Source organism: Buteo buteo, chromosome 11 (assembly GCF_964188355.1).
Source record: "Buteo buteo chromosome 11, bButBut1.hap1.1, whole genome shotgun sequence".
Classification (NCBI taxonomy): domain Eukaryota; kingdom Metazoa; phylum Chordata; class Aves; order Accipitriformes; family Accipitridae; genus Buteo; species Buteo buteo.
In genome coordinates this window covers 61878-81386 of record NC_134181.1, presented here as the reverse complement: position 1 = coordinate 81386, position 19509 = coordinate 61878, and the positions used below count along the sequence as shown (strand labels likewise).

At 40.8% G+C, this 19509-nt stretch overlaps 1 protein-coding gene across 7 annotated transcripts in view; it reads left to right on the top strand.

The window, feature by feature from the left end:
* The first annotated feature begins 21 nt into the window (after window positions 1–21).
* The window catches only part of ADAT1 (adenosine deaminase tRNA specific 1), a 28979-nt gene continuing 9491 nt past the window's right edge, over window positions 22–19509 (top strand). The window contains exons 1-9 of one of the 7 annotated variants that reach the window (XM_075039687.1): window positions 66–171; window positions 601–792; window positions 1586–1654; window positions 3396–3450; window positions 4222–4352; window positions 5800–6415; window positions 11386–11531; window positions 13915–14014; window positions 16727–16813. In XM_075039687.1, coding sequence (XP_074895788.1) covers window positions 624–792; window positions 1586–1654; window positions 3396–3450; window positions 4222–4352; window positions 5800–6415; window positions 11386–11531; window positions 13915–14014; window positions 16727–16813 — 1373 coding nt within the window. In that variant the 5' untranslated portion in view covers window positions 66–171; window positions 601–623. The other 6 variants (XM_075039693.1, XM_075039689.1, XM_075039688.1 and 3 more) reach the window with 6 other exon arrangements.

Genomic DNA, 19509 nt, shown 5'->3' with positions numbered 1-19509 from the left:
TCTGTCTGCGCCTGCGCAGGAGCTGCCGCTCCCGGCGGGCCTCGCGCGCGGGGAGAGCAGCTGCGCGTGCGCGGTGTGGGTGTCGCTGGGCCGGCCGGCGCCGCGCGGCCGCGGGGCTTTCGCAGCCGCCGCCCGGCCCGGGCAGGAGCGGCGGCACCGTTAACGCGCAGGGTAGGGGCCCGCGCCGGGGGCGGCGTGAGGCGCGCTTGAGCGCTGCACCCGGTCGCTCGGGGCGCTGGCTGCCCCGGCGGCGGAACGCCGCGCTCCCCGGTGGCGGGGGCAGGGTGGAGTGGGGTGGTGCAGGGGACTGCACGGAGTCGGCGGTGTGAGGGACGCTGCGTAGCGGGAGCCTTGGGAAGCCGGCAGTCTCAGCTGCTGCTGGACTATAAGGGTCCTAGCATTTTTTTTTTATTCCTAGCTGTTTGGAAAAAAAAAGGTTTCGTTTTGTATGTTTCTTGTAAATAATCCTGAAAGGGGTGATGTCATTAGGCCTTGGATATTGGAATCTGGTGCAGGAAGGTGTCATGCAGAACAAGGCGGTAGGGTTTGAAGAGGTGGGGGCCGTTAATCAGTGTTGTGATGGAATCCAATTCTGTTTAGAACCTGCACTTGCATCGGGAGCCATGTGGTCAGCTGATGAAATTGCTGAGCTATGTTACCGGCATTATAGGACCAGACTCCCTAAGCAGGGGAAACCGGATCCAAACAGGGAATGGACTTCCCTGGCAGCTGTTGTCAAAGTGGAGTCTTCCACCCAAAGAGAGGTTCTTGCTAGTCCAGGGAACCTGCAGGGTAAGAATGAGTTGTGAGAATTGGGGTGGGAGTTGGGGAAGGGGGAGAGAAGGTGCCAGTCCTTGATGCCTCCCCCTGCCCCCCCCCCCCCTTTTTTTTTCCCCAAGATACCTTTTAAAAAACATACACCCCTTCCTGACCCATTTCTGTCTCTACCCAAGTTCTTTACTCTTGTGATTGTAAAAGCTTTTACAGCTTCTGTCTGGAAAGAGACAGTTATAGTGAAATGCTGTTCTTCCCAGACTGTAACTAAAAAGATGAAAGCCTGCATTTGTATTTGGCTGTTCAATAAGTGGCAAAAGTCTAGGCAGGACCTGAATTCCTAATGTAAACCCTTGCAAAATTGTGTTTGACTACTCTTTGAGAGAATCCTAGAAAGGTCTCAGTTCGCTCTCCTTAGCAGCCTGCGTTATTGCATTGTGTGTTTGCGTTAGTTCACCATCATCTTCTTTTCCCTTACTGGCGCTTCCATGTTGCCATGTGGATTGTATGCCATGCGTCTTTTTTAGGTGTTTGAGGAATTGTATGCCAGCATCTGCTGTGTGTTGCCTAGCATATCAAGCCTGTGTTAGCACTCCTGCTATGGGATCATAGACTTTTCCTAGCACTAGTGCTTCTTCCTACTGTGTTCAGTTTCCCAGCTGATACTGTTTCTGTTCTGGAATGTTGCATGGCCTGCCTCCGTGTACCTTCCCTTCTACACAATGTTCTCTGTGTTGTCTTACCAGAATGACTGTATGAGAGCAATGCTTCTGGCAATAGTTTGTTCAGTTAATGTTGTTTCTTCTTTCAGTAACGAAGGAAGTTGTTGCTATGGGAACTGGAACAAAATGTATTGGCCAAAACAAAATGAGAAAAACTGGTAAGTATGGTGTAAAATCCAAGAACAGACTACCTATGCTACCTTCTTTCTTGCTGGTGTCATAGAACCAGTGAAAATGTCCAAGGCATTGAGCTCAGACTTCTAGATTGAAGCCAGAAGTATAAGGCAGACCTTACCTCATCAAGAAGAGGGGCTTAGGCAGCCAGAATGCCTGCCCTGAAAGTTCGCTGTGTTTGCTGCACTTGCTGTCTTAAAGGTGAATGAACTTTTTATATGTGGAAATGTGTAGTTTAGGCCCTGAGTCTGCATACCTAAAGACTTCATAACTAAAAGCAAAACAACACATAAGCAAAATAATTGTGCTTCGCCTGTTACAGTCTAGTTTTGTTGTGGTCTGATGCAGAAGATACCACTGCTGAATATAGGTTAGGGGTCACACCTTTCATCAAGAAAGAAAAGTGCTAACAGGCTTTTTTTCCCTTACTGTATATTCTGCAGCTAGATAGTTTTAAGTGTTTGTACAGTAAATGTATGGGATAGATCTATGACTTCTCACAGCTACTATTTCTTACTGCTTATTGTAGGACTTTCCTTACTCTGCATGTCCATTTGTTTATTCAGAATGTATCTGTCTCCTCTCCTAGGAGAGGGGAGAAGCCATAGTAAGTAATGCTGAAAAGTGACTAAGGAGGAAAAGTGTGAATATGTAGGTACAGGGATTTATACCTTCTTTAGACTTCAGAGGAGGAGGAGTAGAGCAAGATAGGAGAAATGGTTTTGCATGCATGAGTTTTAGGCTGTTTCATGTTCTGTATAATGTTCTTCATATTGAAATGAATTAGTGGAGCAAAAGAGAAGAAACTAAATTCTGTGTCTTAGATTTTTGTGGATGTTTCTTGTGACTTAGCCATCTTAGAAGAGTACTAGGACAGACATTTTTCTGATGGATCTAGGAAAATTGTGATTAAACTGTTGTACTACTTACAATCTATGTATTAAGAGTTAAACTAGAAATTTGACTAGGAAAAAAGTAAAGCTAGTTCCTGTCTCTGTTGTTTGTCTTCAGTGTTCATAAGTTTAGAAAATACTTTCCTCTTACAATGACATTCATTTATTCTTAAATTAACTTGGTTGGTAGGTCATGTTAATGGTTATGTTTTAGAAAACTTTTAAACTTTAAACTTTTAGAACTGTTAAAGAGGACTTTTACCACCTGGCCTTTTATTCCTGAAATAAAAACTGATCTACAGATCCTGTTCCTTTAGATACCGCAATAGGCAGACACTGCAGGAAGTTTGAAGATGAGATGTGTAAACCTGGTAAATATCAGAATTATTTAGAAGAAAAGTAATTTAAATTATAGGACATAGTGCAACAAGAAACTTCAACCAAAAGCTTAACAAACACTTGAAATTTTCTGTATGTTACGCTTAATCTGAGAATATCAAGATTTACTAGTAAGAACAAACATCAAGAAGGTTTTGAAGGAAGCCAGTCTTTATTCAACTCAAAGGATTTCAAATATCAGAAGAGTTAAAATTTGGTATTTAAACAAGTCTCTGACTTGCTGCAGAGTGAAGACTTTCATCCTTCATTGTGTAGGCTGTTGACCTCCTTTTGTAGTGATTGGAAGTTTAAATATCTTGCAGTAACCTAATACCAATGTTAAACCTTCATATGCAAACAAATCTGGAGAACTGTCATTTGTCAAATTCTGTTAGCTTTGTTCGTCTCCTTTTCAGTAACGATGTGTATTGTTGTCATTTGGTTGTTGCTTTAGGAGACATTCTGAATGATAGTCATGCTGAAATTGTGGCCAAGAGGAGCTTCCAGAGGTGAGGCATGAAGTTCATGTGCTGTTGTTCAGTGCTGCTTGAGGTTATTTGTTTGTGATCCAAATGGTTTTGACCTATAGCTGAAATAGCAAGATTTTGCAGCTTCAGGGATGAGAATGTAATGAAAGAGACAGTATTATTTCTGTATAGGCAACACTTTTCCCCCCCCTCTTTGTTAGCAGGAGTTTAACCTAATTTTTACACTTGCAGGTGGTGTTAAGGCCCTTTCACAAAAGCTTGTTTCTTCCTCATTCTTGTAGAGCCTCTGTACAAAGAAGTATTACCTGACTTCATGTGATGTCAATGCTGGTCTGATGACTGGTTGTCAAGGGTAGCCTTTTTGCTGCTTCCCACATACCAGCCCTCTTGTTCACATGGGGTAAGCTGGTTCAAGGAACTGAGCCAGGAGAATAGTAATGCTGCAGAAACAAGTACATTTCTTGCAGTTTGATGCCACTAAAATGGCTCTCACAGAATCGGATGAGTTGCAGTGCTGGTAAAAATACAGAGTGGGAGGAGGGGACCTTAGATACATGATTTGAGGAGATTAACTCCACTGAATCTAGCCTTTTGAGGTCCGTTATTAAGGTTCCAATGATGTGTTTGTGTTTATGGAGTATGTTGGATCCCATCTATCTGTAGAATATAATCGTAGAAGGTCCTCATGGACTTCATCAGGAAAGAACAGGCACTAGGGGGCATCTAATTTTTGTCATTTTCCCATGCATCAAAAATGAAGTACATGTTTCATGAAAACTTTCTGCTTAACAGGTACCTCCTCCATCAGATGTGGCTGGCAGCTTCACATCAGCAATGCAGTATCTTTATTCCAGGAACTGAAACTGGCAAATGGAAACTCAAACCAAATACCATATTTGTTTTCTTCTCCAGTCATACCCCATGTGAGTATGCTGAAGTGAACCAATGTCATGGCCCCCACTTCTAGAATCTTTTCTGCCCATTGCCCTTCTTTGGTCTCTGTTTGGTCTGGAGTGAGAGTGAGGCAGTAACTCATGTTATCAGTATGTACCCTAAGATATACTTAATTGGTCCTCCACAGATACATTTGGCATTTTATCTCATTGGATATCTCATGCTTCACTTTCTCTTTAAACAATAATGGCTACTATTTTCTTTTCTGGAAACTACCATACTTGTCAGAGGTCCTGTCATATCTCCTGGTTGCTTTGCTTTAAACATTGTCTCCTTGGATTCAAATTTTAATAAAGAACATTGACATTTACCACAGTTACTCAAAAAACCCCCCACCAAAACAAAAGACAACAAACAAAAAAAACCCCAACCACACAAAATCCAAACCACAAACAAACAAATCCAAAAACCCAAACCAAACGAAGAACCAAAACAAACCAGGAAAAAAAACAAACACAAAACTCCAACAAACCAAAACCAAACTCGCAAAAAACAACCAAAAAAAGCCCCATCCACAAAACACCACCACCCTCCCAACCCAAAACTTCTTATGGAGTGGAATGCAACTTTTTGTTTTGTCATGGAAAATGCTCTTTGTGTGTTTTAAAAAAACAGCACCACAAAGTTGAGGCCCTATTGCCAAAATGTAGGAATGTGACCTCTTGGTCTACCAGCTTATCAGATGTCTTGATGTTACCACACTCCTACCAGTGTGTTTGTCAACTGCTAGTCTGTTACCAGAGCAAAGAAGTCTAAGCACTCTCAAAATATGCCTTATCAGTACTTCACATAGTGAATTAGTTGCTCATACATTTTCATGATTTTGATGGCCTTGCTGGAATATGCTATGATGGTTTTCTTTGTTAGTGCAATACAAGAATAGAATCTACGTCTTCAAATTAAATAGCAAGAATAATTTCCTGACTGCCTTTTTCTCACATGTCTGTCAGTCTTTGTTTGCTTTGAACTGAGCTTCAAAATTTTGGTTTTGAGCTTGTTTTAGTGATGTGGAATAAAATTTCCATCCTTATTTGATTGATTATTCATTAGTTATTATTTTGAGATTTGTATTGTTTAGTGAAATCGGACTAGTTTTCCTGTGAATCTTCAGCACTGCTTGTAGTCTGTTAAATGCCTTTGACACCTCTTGCTTTATAATTTTTGTTTTAAATTTTGCTTTTTTGATTATTTCTTAGGTGGAATGTAAAACTTGAAGTTAAACATACATTGGCTCAAATTTCAGCCAATTCATCATCATACAGGGCAATGTTGCTTGAAAAGTGTGTTCTCGTAGTTAAATCTTCCTGAGTGCGAATCTGTGAAAGTTAGTAGCATTTGTAATATTACTGATGTGATGTGTTCCAGTCATGAGAGATGCATTTTTGGACAATTTTATTGTCATTTCTTTTGTTCTAGGTGGAGATGCTTCTATTATTCCAATTAGTGAACCAGAGAACCAGCTTTCTAAGCCAGTGACTGGAGATGATGCAGCTGGGCAATCAGAGCGTAGAAGTAACCGTGATCATTTGGGTCCAGAAGATAAAAGGAAATCAGAGAAAACGGCAAGTAATCACATAATCAAGAGAATGAAAACTGACGATGATGGTTATTTTTCTGTAATCCCTGAAGACCTGACTGTTCAGCAAGTATCTGTGAAACGGGAAGATGACACAAATCCAAAGAGCTGTGAATATTCTGCAGACATGCAAACAGCTAATAAGGAGACTGGCTTGGGGATACCGAAGGTAGTAGATGTTTATAGAACTGGAGCAAAATGCGTACCTGGAGAGCTGGGTGATGCCCGAATACCTGGGCTGGGATATCACTGTGTGGGATTATTACGAGTGAAGCCAGGTCGTGGGGACAGAACATGCTCTATGTCCTGCAGTGATAAACTGGCTCGCTGGAATGTGTTAGGGTGTCAAGGAGCTCTTCTGATGCATTTCCTGCAGTATCCAGTATATCTGTCAGCAATTGTAGTGGGGAAGTGTCCATATAGCCAAGAAGCTATGCGGAGAGCAATTGTTGAAAGGTAAGTGCTCTCCTTTGGAAATCAGATAGTGTGTACAGAGCCAATGAGTTATGGAAGACAATGTGTCACACAAATACCAGGACTTTGCACCAAAGTCATTTGCAGAAAATGTGAATTTCTGTGAATTCACATTTTCAGAAAGTAGCCCTGTGTAGTATGGATCAGACTTGAAGATTCACAACAGAATTTCCATTAAATTCAGAATCCCCTTTGTTGTCCCTTCATGGAACAGTGAGAAGCTGTTACCCACCTGAGTTTTTCTAGAAGCCTTCCAGCAGAAAAAGCATCCAGAAGGACACAAAATTAGCATAGTGAAGTTTTTTAGCATAGTGAAGTTGAACTTTTCTTGCCCTCTTCCTGATTTTATTTCCTCAAACAGGGACAAAAAAAGTTTTAATTTATTCAGTTATCCACACTTCACAAAGTCATTCTGAATATAAATTCCCTTTTATAGAATTGTGTTGGTGAGCAAAAGCAGCTTTTATTTCTTGCAGGACCATTCCTAAAATCAAATTAAAAAGCCCCCAAATGTGTTCATCCTAAAGGCAATCTGACCAAATTGACTCCAGATGAATGCATAGGTAGACTTTTGCACTGTGCGAAGGATTTCTTTCTGGTTGTCCTTACAAACCTTTTTATAACTTAGCCTTAAATGAACTTCTTAGTTCTTCTGAAGCTTCCGCTGATTTTAGACCCGGCTTTCAGACTTACTTTCCAGCAAGTAAAAGATGTAGTATTTTAAACTTGCTTTGAAGGGAACTCCAGTAAAATCAGTTTACTTTTTGCTGTCTTCCTAAGCTTGGATCCAAACTTAAAATTTTCCAGAAGGTTAATATGTGGGTTATTGCGTATGCATGCAAGTCCCTCCCATGTAAAATTTTTAAAATGATATTGTCAATCCATTCTCAGTAGAGGTTTTTGAAAACTGCTATTCTAAAGTTTTGACTGTATCATATGCCTTCATGTGTGCTGTGCAGCCCATGGAAACAGTTCTAGACCTAACGCAGAAATTGCTGCGGAGTGATGGAGTACATTTAGGTTAGAAAGATGGGCGCTGTTTGGCAACCAGATTGGAAAGTCATGATTTCATGTCAATACTTGTTTCTACTAGTGTTAATTGTCAGTTTTTTGCTTTTAGAGCAAAACTTTGTGCTTCTGGGACACTTGCCACTTGCATGCAAGTAAATATCTCTCATTGGTCTATTCCACCACTTATATTCACACTGATTTGGATGTGCAGTGCAAGCTCACCTTTTGTAGTCTGATGCATTCTGAGGAATTCTACCATGAGGCTCTGGGCTTTCAGCTTCTGTAAAGGATGAGGTTTGTGGCTCTGCAACTCTGGCTCTGGCATACTTGTTTCTCATCCTCCTGCTCTGCAATATAAAAGGAAGTGGAATTTTTGAACCTGATCAACCTTTAGGAATGATTGAAATGGCAGATAGAGAAACCAATGAGGAGAGGTACTCTGCTGGCCCTCATATTTGCCAGCAATGAGCAGCTCATTGGGGAGGTGAAGGTCGAAGGCCTTAGTTGCAGTGACCATGAGATAGTGGAGTTCAGGATTCTGAGGAGAGAGAGGAGACTTAGGCCACTTCAAAGATCTGCTTGGAAGAGTCATATGGGATAAGGCCCTGGAGGCAAGAGGGGCCCTTAAACTGGTTGATGTTCAAGGATCACCTCCACCAAGCTCAAGAGTGGTCCATCCTGACAAATAGGAAGTCGGGCAAAAATGTCAGGAGGTCTGCATGGATGAACAAGATGCTCCAGGCCGAACTCAAACATGAAAAGGAAGCATATGGAGGGTGGAAGCAAGCACAGGTAACTGAGGAGGAATATAGAGACAATGTCTCTGTCTGCCAGGATGAGGTTGGGAAAGCTAGAGCCCAACTGGAATTGTATCTGGCAAGGTATGTCAAAGACCAGAAGGGCTTCTTTGAGTATATAGGTGACGAAAGAAAGGCTAGGGAAAATGTGAGCTCACGCTGAATGAGATGGTGGACTTGGTTACACAGGATGTGGAAAAGGCTGAGGTACTGAATGCTTTCTTTGCCTCAGTCTTTACTAGCAAGACCACCCTCCAGGAATCCTAGGTCCTAGAGACCGGGGGAAAGTCTGAAGCAAGGAGAATATACCCTTGGTGGAAGAGGATCAGGTCAGGGAGTACTTAAGAGCACTAGACATGCGTAAGTCCCTGGGCCCTGATGGGATGCACCCAGGAGAGCTGAGGGAGCTGGCAGATGTTGTTGCAAGGCCACTCCCGATAATCTTTGATCAATCGTGGCAGTTGGGAGAAGTTCTGAAGACTGGAGGAAAGCAAATGTCACTCCATTCTTCCATAAGGGCAAGAAGGAGGACCCAGGGGACTACAGGCTGGTCAGACTCACGTCGATCCCTGGGAAGGAGATGGAACAGCTAATCCTGGAAACCGTTTCCAGGCACATGAAAAACAAGAAAATAGTTGGTAGTAGTCAGCATGGATTCACCAAGGGGAAGTTATGCTTGACCAACTTGAAAAACTATGATGGAGTGACTGGCCTGGTAGACGAGAGGAGAGCAGTGGATATTGTCTACCTAGGCTTCAGTAAGGCTTTTGACACTGCCTCTTGTAAGATCCTCACAGAGAATCTGTTAAAAGTATGGGCTAGATGAACAGGCAGTGGGGTGGATTGAAAACTAGCTGAATGGCTGAGCCCAGAGGGTGGTTGGTGATCATTGGACAAACTGTAGATAGAGGTGTAACTAGCCGTGTACCCCAGGGGTCAATACTAGGTCCAGTGTAATATCATCATTAATGATCTTGATGATGGTGTGGAGTATGCCCCCAGGAAGTTTCCTGATGACTCAAAACTGGGAGGAGTGGCTGATACCCCAAGGGATTGTGCTGCCATCCAGAGGGACCTTGAGAGGCTGGAGAAAGGTAGAAACCTCATGAAGTTCCACAAGGGGAAGTGCAAAGTCCTGCACCTGGGCAGGAACAGCCCCATGCACCAATATATGCTGGGGGCTACCGAGCTGGAAAGCAGCTTTGCAGAAAAGGACTGGGAGGTCCTGCTAGACCCCAAGTTGAACGGGAGCCAGCAGCGTGCCCTGGCAGCAAAGGCTAATGGCATCCTGGGCTGCATTAGGTCAAGTATCGCCAGCAGGTCCAGGGAGGTGATCCTACCCCTGTAGTGGCACTGGTGAGTCCAAGCCTGGAGTGCTGTGTCCAGTTCTGGGCTCTTTGGTATAAGAGAGACATGGACATACTGGAGAGAGTCCAACAAAGTGTCTCGAAGATGTTCTCAGGGTTTGGAGCATCTCTCATATGAGGAAAGGCTTGGGAGAGCTGGGACTGTTCAGCCTAGAGAAGAGAAGGCTGAGGGGATAAATACCTGAGGGGAGGGTGCAAAGAAAATGGAGCCAGGCTGTTTTCAGCAGTGCCCAGTGACAGGACAAGAGGCAGCAGGCGCAGAGGGAAACACAGGGCATTCCCTCTGAACATGAGGAAACACTTTTTTACTGTGCGGGTGACGGAGCACTGGCAGAGGTTGCCCAGAGAGGTTGTGGTGTCTCCCACCTTGGAGATACTCAGAAGACATGGTCCTGGGCAGCTGGCTGTAGGTGGCCCTGCTTGAGCAAGGGGGGGTTGGACCAGGTGGCCTCCGGAGGTCCCTTCCCACCTGGTTCAGGACAACTAGCATGTGAAGCTTGTACTAGTCAGCTGGAAAACAACTAAGAGTTACCTTACACTGGCATGGCAAAGCTTATGTGCATTTCCCTGGTGGTAAAAATTTATCTGCTTCTTTGATTTGAATTACATCCAAGATTTCATTTTTCTCCCTGCTGGGAGTAGTAGAGCTCTGACAACACAACCTGTCACCTCAGGGAAATTTATGTGAGAGGTGAAGTGCACTGCTGCTAAATGAGGAGAGTCGTCTGCTGTGCACTGGCTTTCTTCCTCCTCAGATCCTTGAGTTGATGAAAACTATCCCAGCAACAAAAGGATAGGAAGTGGATGTTTTTCTTTCTTGCGAGGTTGAATCAGTGCAACAAAGGAATCTCCAAGTATTAGAGGAGAGTAAATGGACCTGGGCAGAGTGGAGTGAAAGGAGAGCAAGAAAGAAATCGGGGAGCTGAACCACTCCCTTTAAGAAGCAGTTAACTTCACAATTTCATTTGAAAGGTTTGACTTTGTTTAGTAACTCCTTTTCTCCATAGCCTTGCATCCTTCTAGGATGGTTATAAAAGTGATCATAGTATAGTAATAGGGGAAGCTCTACCTACCTATCCAGTGGAGTGTACTGGATAATCCTTTCCTCACTCTGTAACATGAGACAAGAATTTGACCAGCCTCGCTAGTCTTTGGTTGCAAAGTCAGGCACTTTTTCAGACTATTACATCTGACAATATGAACTTTGGTCTTAATTCATTCCTGCTCTCTGTAAATATTATGATAATTATACTCAGGCTGTTTTTTCCTCGTCGTATGAACCTAATCCCATTCAGTGTGTAATGTTAATTTAAGGTAACAAAGATGAGATTATACATGGAACTGTAAGTTTATTTTGTATCTTTCTAGTCTTTGATTATGAACCTTTAGGTTCATGAAACAGTTGTTAATGTAATATGGTTGACTATGTAAATACTTTATGATGATTATTTTTCATTGTGATTGCAGAAGTATATTGCAGTTTTTATCCTGCATACTTTATCTCCATCGATTATACTAGCTTTTAACTAGACCTTTGTTAAAATCATCATAGTTTTTCTAGGATGGACAAGGTCTTAATAAAGTATGTGGCTTTGTTTTTCTAACAAATAATTTTTTGAAGGGAAAAATGCCTCCAAATCTCCTTCTATAATTCATGTACAATTCAGTTTTAATGTAAAAGTAACATATTTTAGATTATGAAGGGAAGTTGCACAAAATTGGCTTTTTTGGAAAGACCAGACTTAAAATCACTTGCATTTTTCCGTGTTTACTGTAGGTGTCAGCACATCTCATTTTTACCAGATGGTTTTCTCCCTCAGGAGGTTAAGCTGCTGCAATCGGATCTTCGATTTGAACATAGCCGCCAGGCAATTCAGGAAGTTCAAACTAACAGCAAAACAAAACTTGTTCCTTGCAGTGCGGGTGAGTTAACTTGGGCTAGTTGCATAACTGTGCAAAAGTGCAAAGAGAAGTTAGGTGGTTTTGGTGGTTTCCTAAAATGGAACACCTTTCATTGCCAGTGCTAGAGGCAAAGTGTGACGTATAGCAAGAAATTAATTTCAGGCCAGAACTTAATTGTTAATAATACTCAGCTCAGCCTCTAGTTTCCCTGTAGGAAGTTTTCAGACTGAATAAACACTTGGTTGATGCCATTAAGAATTTATAATCTAAACAAAGACAGAAAATAACCAGCAAAAGTTCTGAGGGCAGTAAGAAAACAAAAATATCAAAAGACTTCTTGTTTTCAGTTAGTTTTGCATTCTTCTTGGTAATGAACAGAAGATTCACCATGCTGAGTTATGCTTGCAATTGCTCCAGAAATCTGTGAACGTAGAAAGAATACAGAGCAGTATAGTGTAAAGGTTTAATTGATAGAGGTTTTGGACATTGCATTTTTTGTCATGGTGATGAATGAATATGCAAGTCACGTTGTGTTTTAGCAACATGGTCTCCTTTGGGGAAAAAAACCCAGTGGAACTGCTACTGTATGTGTATGGTTAAGCAGTTTATTTAAACTTGGACATGACTACCTTCTGCTGTTGTATACTTTTCTGGCTTAACTGGAAGTGGAAGTTATTCTGTTACAGTAGAGCTGATGATAAAATAGAATGGAAACAAAGGGTTCCTTAATGAAATTCACATTCATTAAATTGGACTTATTTACAGGTGCCAGGAAGGAAAAAATGTTGATTCTGTGAGGTAGGACACAAAATCCATCATTGAAAAATGGTGCCAATTCCCTTAGCAAAAAAGATCTGAAGGCAACTGTGACTAAATTCCTGTGTATGCCTTTCTTTCTGTACAGTTACTCAGGTCATTCTGTTAATTAAAGGTGAATGATGCTTTATTACACTTTTTTGCATGTATGAATTATGCCTGGTTGATTTTTTTTTTTGAAGGGGTGAAAATCAGAATAAATTCAGGGCTGTTACACTGAGTATTGAAATATGTTTGATAGGAACAGTTCAGCTGGTATTTTTAAAAAGAAAGATGTGTTCCATTTAATATTTTGAAGTTGGCAATAACTATGAAGAAATGAAAGAATATAAAACGTTTTCATTTTTAAGTAAATTTTTATCTGCTTGTCAGAATCTGATATCCTCTGACCAGGTGGTTTTAGATATTCCACATGTGGAGGGTTTCATGTTTAATACAAGTTGTATGTATTTAATGTTATTTGACATTACACAGGATTTTAATTTAGTAGAGCGATAGAGCATTGTACCTAAATCACAATGCAAGTGCAATTTACGCTTAGCAGAGTATGTCAGTTGCAGCATACAGATGAATCGTAATACGAGTGTGATTAACGTAAGCAGTCTCCATAATATGCTTTATAATATGTAGGTTTTGAGCATCTTGAATGGCAAGATGGTATCATGAAGGAGAGAGGCTGTGAAACTTGTCTTTAGAGTTAAGGCATGTACAACTGTTTTGCTTGTTAGGAACACAGAGAAATCGGAGAACTTAGGGAATAAAAATTGTCTCAAGGCAGTAGTAATTAAAGGAACTGTTGCTAGGTGATGGAGGGACAGATTGGGCATGTCAATCAGTTTTGTTTCCGTTAACATGCTGATGATGCTTAGCTAGTTATTTATAAATCTATAAGGTATGGTATGCAGAGTTGCAGCATTAAGAAGTTTACAGTCTAAGATGGTAATAAGGTTATCAGAATGGGGGTAAAGGATAGGGTTGTTGCCACTTGCTATCTCTTCCAACAAATTGTTTTTATTTGACTACTAGCTAATAAAATTTTTCAAATAAAGTGTACAGATATTTGATGTATGTCAGTTATCAAACATAAAGAGAACTATTCAGAGTATACAATAAAATAATAGCACACAATAAATTAATAAGGAAAATATAGAGTGACTGATGCAAGTAACTTGGGGGAGTATTTCACAGCCTGATATGAAAATAAGCTGTCTGACTTGGAAATTTCTTCATGCTTTGTCTGGACACAATGCACAAAAGAAAGGAGAATCCCCCTAAAAAGGGGACAATTACAAAACTGGAGGCCAAATATTTAGAGGCATGGCTTCTTGAAGGACCTGATAAAGATGAAAGTTGTGTGTGTGTATGCATTTTTTTTTTTTAAATTTTTTTTTTTTTTTTTTTAATTAAACAGAATTTACCTGTTATTTTAGGTACTGGAATCCTGACCCTAGAGAGCCATGGTCCTCTTTAGTTTGAATTATTTTGGGAAGCAGCATGGTATCATGTGAATGCATAGAATGAAAGGAACTGCTAAGTTCTGCTTTTGTGATGAGAGCACCTCCCTTGTTCATAATCCTTTCTTCTACAGCTATCAGTTGGAGCGCAGTCCCTGAGCAACCTCTGGATGTCACCTCAGATGGCTTCCGGCAGGGAACAACAAAGAAGAGGATTGGGAGCCATCAGAGCAGGTGTGAGAACGTTGTGGTATCTGGATGCATTTATCTTATTTGTTAGCATACATGTTGGCTCATGTGAAGTGTAGTGCATCGTCAGAGCAGAAGGAAATCTACGGAGTGGGGAAAAAGGGGAAAGGGAGTGACGGAAAAGGGAGAGTCACTGTGTAAGGGAGAGGAGGGGAGTTGGAATGAGAAAAATTGAATGAGGAAGTTTATCCTATTTCTTCTTTGTTGCTGTTGATTAAAGAGAGCATTGTAGATAATGGTGGTGGGGCACTATGATCAATTTTTATTAAAAGATAGCTTATTTATTGGTGAAGTTAGAATTTTTGCTTTGTATCTTTTGGGTTGATGACTGTGAAGGAAATGTGTGTGTTGCGGGTCCTCTTTTTGCAGTTTTCTTTTTCTGTAAGACTCAGGCCAGCTGACCTGGATGTATGATTGTTAGAAGTGTTGCTTTGAAATGTGGCTTTCTGCCTTAAAGTTTGAAAATGCTTTGGAATGCTTGCAGCAGATTCCTAACACAAAACATGTCACCTTTCCAATTGTCATCTTGACACTGTGCTCTTTAAGAAACATCATAATCTTCTATCAACTATTAATGTTTAAAGAAACAGTGATGTATTTTTCTTGTGGTTGAGAGGAATTACTTGTAAATATCTGCAGACAAATTTCTCCATCTCTCTACACTTCCCTCAGTTCAGGTGAGGTGACCAAAATTATCATTGGTCTGTGGATGTTCAGCTTGAGGGTTGGGGTCATGTTTTGGTTGTTGACTGCTTATACAACCAATTTATCAATGGTCATGTTGTTCATTTTCCCCAGGCTTTCTGGGAGAAAGAAGATAATCCTGACAGTAGTGAATAAAATGATAAGTAGACCTTAGACAATTCTTGTGGCGAATTCATTCACTTGCCTGCGAGTTGCACATTCTGAGCTTCTCGAAGTTAAGCCTGACTTGACTGAAGTTTATCTTGGTATATCCTAGTATTTCCAAATTTTCCCTGGAAAGAAGAGGACCAGGAACTTTGTGGTTTGTGACCAGTATTGGTGTCTGGGGTATTGTTAGCACAGGTGACCTGGGTGACTTAGTGTGGCTTTATGTGCACTGTAGAATATTAGTTTTCAATATGTAGTGTGTAATGTATTCCAGAAGATGTGTGAAACAAACAAACAAACCAACCCCGTTTTCTCAGTAGGCTTAAATTTGTTATGTAGCTTTTGTGTATCAACTCAAAAACTTTAAAGCCATCTGCTAGCTGCCAGTTTGCACAAAACTGTAGGAACTTAATTATTGTTGAGGTACTCCTCTCTTTTTCACATGTGCTTGAAATTCACTAAAACATTCAAAAGTTATTAGAGAGGACCTACAAGACTGTGTGATTGGAAAGCTCTTGTTTCCTTAGGAAATCAGGATTAAAAACTGTGTCAAGGAATAAGTAAACTGTTTACGCTTTTGTGATAAACACTCAAAAAAGGAACTATTATCATGAAAAAAAGGAATTTATAGCCTTATTGGGGGGTGTGTGTGTGTTTAGTAATAAACAAGACTTGTATTTCTACCCTGTTTTTTTTTCCCTCGAGGGATCTCAGGGTGTCGAGGGTGCTTGGTGGGGGTTGGTGTTTGGGTTTTCCCCACCCCGTCCTCAATATGCTAGATAACGCTAAATATCAAGGAAGGCAAAGCTGACTGACTAAAAGGAATTTGTGGGTAAAGGTCTGGTATGTGCTTTTGTTAATGCTTAATCAACTAGAACACCAAAAACTACAATATGAACCTTTGACAGGTTAACATGAAGATTAAATCTTAGAGCATCTTTGCATGCCAATTTTGGGGTTCTTAAAGAACATACTAACAAAATAGGAAGGTTTTTTTATTGGTGGTTTGGTTTTTTGTTTTTATTTTTTTGTTTATTTCCCAATGCTTCTGGAGAATTAGCTTGCACATGTTTGAGAACTGAATCAGTCATTGTGAAGACAAGTGTATAAAGAGAATTTAATTAAATAGAGAAGATAGCTGGGGCTTTCAAAAACAAACCCTGCTTCATAAACAGCTCTTCTGGTTGCCTTCTCCTTGGGGGAAGAGAAGGGCTTAAAGCTGATAGGGATGCATATGGTATCTTCAAAAGACCTTTCAAACTTTGACTTGCTTTATTTTTTTTATGAGCCTCTTTGAATTCAACTGCCCTGCAGCTGTTGTTGAATGTGAATGCGTCCTTGTCACTATTGTGAAAAGAACAGCATTGTTCCAGATATTTCTGATGGTTCTTTTATTTGTTCTGAATAATACAAAGTTTGCCAGTTTGAACAAGCCTTTGGAGTCCTCCTGTGCTTGTTCGATCAGTTCTGGGACTCAACTTCGCTGTAGTTGTGAGCTGATGACGGTGCAGTCTCACATGGATAACGATGTGGGGATATTAAAATGTTCTCTCTGCAGACAGAGAGTGCTGGCTGGGACAATGGAGGCAATGCAGTTCTTTGTCAATATAACATTTAAAACGAAGAGAAAAGGCAGGTGGTGTGGCAGTACACTGTAACAGGTGGGCAGCTTGGATGGGGTGGGAAAAAATAAGTTGTGGTGAACCTTTTACATTCTTTGAGAAGTGAACGTAATGTTTTTTATCAAAAATGTTCAGCTGGGGTCTACTACCTTCAGCTGTGAGAGGAATGTATATCTGATTTCTTTTTTCCATCAGAATTTCTGACTTCTTTTTTTTTCATCAGATCCAAGATCTGTAAAGTGGAACTCTTCCATACATTCCAAAAGCTGGTGACAAGTATTTCACAAGAGGATCTACCAGACAGTCTCCGGTAAAGATATTTTAGTTATATTTAGAAGAGTGAATTTATCTTAATGAAACTGAAGAATACTGTGATGATACCAGAATCTGCTCATGAATCTCACTTTAGATAAGTTCATTGTTAAAATTTGATACTTGAAAAATATGGCAAGTGCTTGATGGATTAGGAAGACTCTCTTTTTGGTCTTTTTAATCACCTCCTTGGAGAAACAGCTATCACATCTCATGTATTAATGACAGACAGAAGAAATTGCAGGTGGTTTGTTTGGAGTTAAGGTAGGAATTTGGGGCAGCTGATCTCTTCTGAAGGCTTACTACTTTTCAAAAGGGTAAACTCTGTTGCTGATCAGTGGAGCCTTGTCCTTCTCTTGCACTAGATCTGGTGTCTGTTGGACACCTCTGTAAGCCTCTTCAATGTGCTGTCTTGGCAGGAAATCTACATTTTGGTGGTTGGTTTTGTTTTTTTTTTAATGAGTTAAAGTGGTCTTGTCTGAAAGTGACAGTGGACAGCTGGGGAAGAAGGAGTGAAGAGGGAGATGAGAGGAGGAAGTAGTATCTTTTTTGAAAACGTGAGCTGTTAGGTCAGCTGCGTGCAGCACTGTACCCATGGTGGCATGCAAGCTCCCCATCCCAAAATTGTCGTGGGGTTATTGAAATCTGGTTGATGTTTAGTAATTATATCAAATGCCACTTCTTTGTTTCACAAGAAGGAAGAGTTTGAGTAAAAGTTAGGCTAAAATCTTTTTTCATCTAAGTGTATGATGGAGTAAGAGCTAGTAAGGTGAGAGAGTGTGTAGGGCTCTTTCTGCAACGCATATGTTACATAGATGGAGACTTTCTGGAAAGAACAGAAAGAAGCTTTTGTCTGAGGAAGCCATACTTGGAGGTTTCTTTTACATTATTAGAAACAAGTTTGGTTTATCAGACTGGAGTTTCTTGTGGTAATCGTCTGGTCTGGCAGTGCATTATGTGCATTACGTATTTGGTGGTATTCCAGCCTGAATAGCTACCGTAGAGCAGGGCATAGTTTCACATATACAGAAACTCATCTCTCACTTCCACTTAGAGATTCTGAGAGATGTAGAAGGTTCCAAATCCATTGCCTTGGAAGGTTTATTTTATTTTCGACTTACTTCCAGGTATGATTTCACCAGCTCTGGGATGCAATTATACCAGCTGTTGAGCTAATTTAACTGCTTGTAGCTGCTCATGAGGGTGGTCCTGCAGCAGTCTCTGCTACTATTGGCTGCAGATTCCTGTTTTCTGCCTTGTATCAGTAGCACTTCTCCAACCTTATAGTGAGCCAGTTCAACTAGCTAATGTGGCAGGAAGCAATTTCCTTGTCTTCTGTGTTTTCTATTGGACTAATGAGCTGAATTGGCTCATGGAAAGCTAAAACAGATAATAAAATGCATGCAAAGGAAGTAGGAGATATGTGTGGCTGGAAGTAGGGGAGATAGGCCATTTCTGCCTTTCATGGTACCAAGACATGACGTGAATTTAGCCAAAGCAAGCGCACCCTGGATCTTTAATTACTAGCTCTTGCTTGCTTTTGAGTTTTGTGAATTAAAGATTGCAGTTACCTTCTGTGTCTGTAGAAGTTTCTCATAACTATTTTAAAGTTCTGATGTCAACGTGAGCCGTGCTGTTGCTGAAATGGCTTCAACTGATTCTATAAGTAGAGATACACTTTCCCCTTAATTCAGTTTTAAATATAAAATTATTAGCCTCTTTTGGGTGGGAGATTGTCCTCACTTGTATAGCCATCATAATTTCCTCAGAGTGTGAGCTGGTGTGTTGTTGGGTACTCATTGTGCTGATCATGTGCTGCTTACATAAAGTCACTTTACCTCAGGGCTTTTCTAGACTCCAGTGGCTTTGTAATTTCCTTTGACTTTTTTGTCCTCTACCATTTTTCTGTCTGGGCTTCTCCTGACAAAGTCCAGCTGATTTGCAGATGTGGCATCATTTTTAGGCTGCACAAACTCTATTTTTACAGTAGAGGTGCTAGCTCACCAGTCAGCTTGTCCAGTTGCTTTCCTTCTGAAGTCTTTGTTTTTCCTACTCTTCACTTAAAAAGCAAAATAAAAAAATGTCTTCGTATTGCTGTTTCCTTCTTCTTCCCTTTCCCTTTCTACACAATATTCTGATGTGTTTTCTTCCGTTTTCTTCCTTTCCCCCTTGTAGTCTGAATTTGAGTGGACTTCAGATAAGAAATCCCCCACTCTCAAATTGTTTCCTCTAAACTTCTGTGTATTTAACTGTTACCCAGTTTTGCATTTTCTTCCCATTCAGATGTATCTTGTTATCTCCTCCCACCAATGGTCGGCTCTAGTGCTATGCTGTCACCCGGTTTCCTTTTCCCACTTCGTCCCCAAGTTACTGCCCTGCCTCTTCTAGTCCACTTTTTGGTGTCTTGCCTCCCATCCTTTCTGCTCCATCAAGGGAATATCATTCTGTAGTCCTTTCAGATTTGCTGAACAGCTTGTCTTGGGAGTTGTAGACTATATTAGGACAAGGATCATACTTTACTTAACCCTTCCTTTGTCAATGGTTGTCCACTGTCAGACCTGAGATACTTGGGCAGTTCAAGCTACATGGTACTAGCATACTGCTTCTGATGTTCTTTTGTTTTTTTCTTTTCTGTGTCTAAAGCTGCTTCTCCTGCTTTTTGTGCCTTCCTTTCTCTTTCATTCTTCACTTCTC